At 40.1% G+C, this 5,283-nt stretch overlaps 1 protein-coding gene across 1 annotated transcript in view; it reads right to left on the bottom strand.

Moving 5' to 3' along the window:
* CASC5 (cancer susceptibility candidate 5) overlaps positions 1–5,283 on the bottom strand; it is a 72,357-nt gene that overhangs the window by 66,765 nt on the left and 309 nt on the right. The window contains 1 exon segment of the mRNA XM_014534789.1: positions 4,482–4,485. Within this exon segment, the coding sequence (XP_014390275.1) occupies positions 4,482–4,485 (4 nt within the window).

The raw sequence follows: 5,283 nt of genomic DNA, 5'->3' as shown, positions 1-5,283 counted from the left end.
ACATCCCCAGTAGGGGGTGTGCAGGAGGCAGCTGATTGATGTTTCTCTCTCATCGATGTTTCTAACTTCTCTATCCCTCTCCTTTCCTCTCTGTAAAAAAAAAAAAAAAATCAATAAAATATATTAAAATAAAAAAGAAAAGATTACACTACATTAATATAAAAATCCTAAATAAATAGCAAAAAGGAGCTAGCAATTTGTAAAAAGGATATATATCATGGTCATGTTGGTTTTATTCCAGAAATGCAAAACTGATTTAACATTAGAAAATTAATTTTATAATTGATCATACTAACAGATTAAAATGAAAAAATCATATGATCATCTTAACCAATAAAAAAATGTTTGATGAACTTTAAACATCCTTTCATGTTTAAGACAAAAGAAAAACTTAGCAAACTAGGAATAGAAAGTAAATCCGTTAATCTAATAAACAATATCTATTTAAAAAACAATAGCAAACATCAATTTAATAGTGAAACTTTGAAAACTTTCCCTTTGAGACCAAACAAGGGTGCCCTAGCAGGTGTGGCTGAGTTGATTGGAGCATTGACTGGTACGCTGAAAGGTGGAGGGTTTGATTCCAGTCAGGGCACATACCTACTAGTAGATACCTAGATTGAAGGATCTCTCTCTCTCCCCCCTCCTTTCTCCCATCCTCTCTCTAAGACCAATAAAAGAGAAAAGAGAGAAAGATCAAACAAGTATGACAGCTATTTCCACTTCTTATCCATCATCAAGTCTTAATAGTTCTATTTCCAATATATATTCCAAACCCATTCACTTCTATTGTTAGTACTACCACCGTAGTTCAAGCTACCATTATCACTCGTGTACAATACTGCAATATCCACCTCACTGGTATCCCTGTTTTCACTCTTATCCTCCCCTTCCCCTCCTACCCCCCGCTCATCCTTTTCCCACTTATTAGGCAGTTATCTTCCCCTACTTAAAACTCTTCAATGGCTTTCCATCATACTGAGATAAACTTCACCAGGACCTACCAAAGCTCTACAATACCTGATCCCTATCTGTCCCTCAGACTTCATACTGTCTCTCATATCACTGTCTTCCTTATTCACCATGCTGGCCACACTAGCATTTCTATTCTTGCACACACAAAGCTCTTTCCTGAGTCATTAAATTTATATTCTCCCTTGTCAAGAAAGCCAAGAAAAGCACGCTTTGTAGCACTGCATATGTCTCCTTTGTAATATTACCACACTGTAATTTAAGTCTGTTATGTAAATTAATTTATTCCTGTTATCTCCCCAAACTACCCTTGCCCCAACAGTAAACTATTTTTTTAAATATATTTTATCGGTTTTTTACAGAGAGGAAGGGAGAGGGATAGAGAGTTAGAAACATCGATGAGGGAGAAACATCAATCAGCTGCCTCCTGCACACTCCCCACTGGGGATGTGCCCACAACCAAGGTACATGCCCTTGACCGGAATCGAACCTGGGACCCTTGAGTCCGCAGGCCCACGCTCTATCCACTGAGCCAAACTGGTTAGGGCAACAGAAAACTATTGAGAATAGGGCCGGTGTCTCTTAAGTTCAGAGTCCAGCATAGTACCAATTTGCTGAATGAGTAATTAAGAAATAATTCTTAAAAGTTACTTTATGATCACTCACTTGCATATTTTTTCTCTTTTTGAGAATATTTTAAAATTCAGTAACATATTCAAATTCACAAATAATGATATTAAATACTATCTCATCAGAATCACCTAAACATCTTCACTGTTTAAAATTAGCATTGAGCATCATTCCTGTCTAATCTACAAACTAGCTGGCACTTATGTGGAGAGATTAAAAAATTATTTAAGTCTCCTTTTAAAATTATTCTATTTATCACATAACTATAAGTTCCAACTTCAACAGAAATAGGAGACCCTAGATTCCCATGTTAAGCCTCATTTATAAAATTCTGTTATGGCCTGGCCAGCTTGGCTCAGTGGTTGAGCGTCGACCTATGAACCAGAAGGTCACGGTTACACCTGGGGTGCTACTGTATACTCAGAGGTGTCCTGAGATATTTTAAAGTTTGTGAGAAATGGCAGTTCCCAACATGTCAGGCACCGCATGAACTACTAGCTCAAAATAGTACCTATTCGTATTACATTAGTTTTGATAACATATAGGATGTCCCCCAAAAATGTATACACACTTTGAATGATTATAAAGTCAGAATTTATTAACATACAGTTCATTTTCAAAATTTAAAAGAATCTACATAAATGAATAATTTTTTTTTTTTTTTTTTTTTTTGTCAATGGCTGTTTTTAAACTGATGACCATTCTGGTCCAGGCACTGCTGAGAACTTGAAGCAATGGAATCACAAACATCAAAAATCATTTCGTTGAGTATTTGTGTGTCCTCAATTCGTCGAATGTTGCCAGTATCCCCATAACAAGTCTAGTGCAGTGATTCCCAAAGTGGGCGCTACCGCCTCCCGGTGGGCGCTGCAGCGATCCAGAGGGGCGGTGATGGCCACAGGTGCATTTGGGGGCGATGAGTAACTGCTATTAAAATTTTTAAAAAATTAATTTCCAGGGGCTGAGTAATATTTTTTCTGGAAAGGGGGTGGTAGGCCAAATAAGTTTGGGAACCACTGGTCCAGTGGATAAATTTTTTGTTGTTGTTCAAAGCTTAATCTAACTTCACCCTTTATTTCAAATCAGTTAAATCTGAAAAGGACTGAAAATTAAGTGTTAAAGTATAATCAGCTGTTAAAGTGTGAATAAATTTTGGGGGGCGACACCCTGTGAATAATTATAAAGGCAGTGTTTGTACTTCAACTGCGTTTTTAGACTTCCAGTAGCATTTTAGGATGAACTTCCTTTGTTCAAATCTTAGTCTGGCTGAAAAGAAACATTAATTGAGCTATCAGCTGTTAAAGTGTGTATACATGTTTTGGGGACACCCTGTATTATTGCAAAGCTGGGTCTTTGGCAGATGCTGTGATATAAAGCAGTTCTTTTAATCAACGTGGTACAGGAAATGAGGGAGGCAGTGGCCGATCTAACTCCAAGATTTGAGAAGCTGTGCAGTGCTCAACAGGCACACATATCCAATCTATAATAATAAAAGTGTAATATGCTAATTAGACCAGATGTCCTTCCGGACCAAGCCACAGAGGGCAGCGGGTGGGGGGCAGCAGGTGGGGGCCAGGCAGAAGTGGCAGAGGCCCGAGGCCATCGTGGTGGTGGGGGCCAAGCCCCTTGCATGAATTTTGTGCATCGGGCCTCTAGTTGGTAAATAATTGTGATTATTAATAAAATTAAGCCCTAACTGGTTTTGCTCAGTGGATAGAGCGTCGGCCTGCAGACTGAAGGGTCCCAATTCCGGTCAAGGGTATGTACCTTGGTTGTGGGCACATCCCCCGTAGTGGGTGTGCAGGAGGCAGCTGATTGATGTTTCTCTCATCGATGTTTCTAACTCTCTATCCCTCTCCCTTCCTCTCTGTAAAAAATCAATAAAAATATATATTTTTTAAAAGAATAAAATTAAAATATATTTTCCTTTAATTTATGCATATTATTATTTTTAAAAGGGTACTATGTAGTTAGGAAATACATTTGTTTCAACTTAATAGCAACTCTTTAAGTTGTCTGGACCTAACTATTTAACAAATGGAACCCATAAGTATTTCCTTTGGCTGAAAATTTAGGAACTACTAGTCTAACCCAGAGGTCTGCAAACAAAGCTACTGGGCCAAATGAGGCCTTCAAAGTGGTGTGTGTGTGTGTTCGTTGTTTTTTTTACATTTTGAATGGGTTGTAGAAAACAAAACACAACAAATAAAAAAGAATATGTGACGGAGACCATGCCAGCGACCATGTAGTCTGCAAAGCCTGAAATATTTACTTTCTGGCTCCCTGTCCACTCCTGTACTTACACTAGCAATAACTAGAGTTAATGTGTTCCATGGCGTCCAGTGACAGGCTCCCGCCCAGTGCTGTCTGACACAGTAGCTATTTAAACTTAAGTTAATGAAAATAAAATTTAAAATTCCCTCCTTCAGTCACAGGGGCCACATTCCAGGGGCTCAATAGTCGCATGTGACTGAAGGGTGCCGAGCTGAACAATGCAGATGTAAAACATTACCATCATCACGGAGCCTTCTATTGGACAGCTGTCCCACCAGTATCCAGAGTAGCTAATACAGTCAGTCTCTTACTTATCATCAAAAACACCATCAGTACTACCACGCCAAACATTTTTACTGTTTTCATCTCTTTGACATCTTGTAGACATTCCCAGCCATCACACAGTCACGAAGAATTACACTGCTTTGAACATGACCTTCAATTAGCAAAACCTTAGGGTACATTTACCTCCATACGTCATTCCTCCAAGTTACAGCTCAAATGCCACTTTCTCCAGGACGCCTCCTTTCGTCTCCACAGTCAGAGGTATCAATCAGGCCCTCCTCTGTGCCCCACACAACTGTGACTCGTCCTATGGTCCTTACCTGGCTTGTACCCTAATCATTTGTGCACCCTGTTCCCTTTCTGGACTGTGGGCTCTTTTAGATTGGAGACTCCGAATCAGCTGCTCCCCGTCCTAGCCTACGGCAATATGACACCCGATACATAATCTGAGGAATTCGATTGATCTACTTCAATTGAAATGAAAGCTTCAATCTTAATAGCTAGAGCAGCGGTTCTCAACCTGTGGGTCGCGACCCCTTTGGGGGCCGAACGACCCTTTCACAGGGGTCGCCTAAGACCATCGGAAAACACATATATAATTACATAGTGTTTTTGTCATTAATCACTATGCTGTAATGATGTTCAATTTGTAACAATGAAATTGGGGGTCACCACAACATGAGGAACTGTATTAAAGGGTCGCGGCATGTGGAAGGTTGAGAACCACTGGTCTAGAGCGCAAGCTCTGCTGAGTCTTCTCTGACATGTCTGTGAACTTATGGGCAATTTTCAAAGATTTTTTTTTTCTTAAACTCTAGTATTAAGATAAACAAGCAAGAAAAAGGGGCTTTCACTCTGAGCTAATAATGGACAGAGGAAGGTTTGTGAAAGCTTATTTTTGGAGGACTAATACCGGCTTATTTGCTAATGTTATTTTATCTGCCGGAAACGGAGAGTTTGTTCGGTGCCGGTAGCACCCCAAACACTGTAAATAAACCACGACAGGCCGAGAGTGTGAAATCACTCGCTGCTGTCACGTCACTTACAGCCAAGAACAGACGGGGTCGGAAACACGAACCGCGGGAGCTCCGCGGGGAAGAGCGGCGGGCGCGAGGACTGGCC

The sequence above is a fragment of the Myotis brandtii genome, unplaced genomic scaffold (genome assembly GCF_000412655.1).
Source record: "Myotis brandtii unplaced genomic scaffold, ASM41265v1 scaffold133, whole genome shotgun sequence".
In the NCBI taxonomy this organism is placed as follows: Eukaryota; Metazoa; Chordata; class Mammalia; order Chiroptera; family Vespertilionidae; genus Myotis; species Myotis brandtii.
The sequence above is the reverse complement of the archived record's forward strand: the minus strand, read 5'-3'. Positions and strand labels throughout refer to the sequence as shown.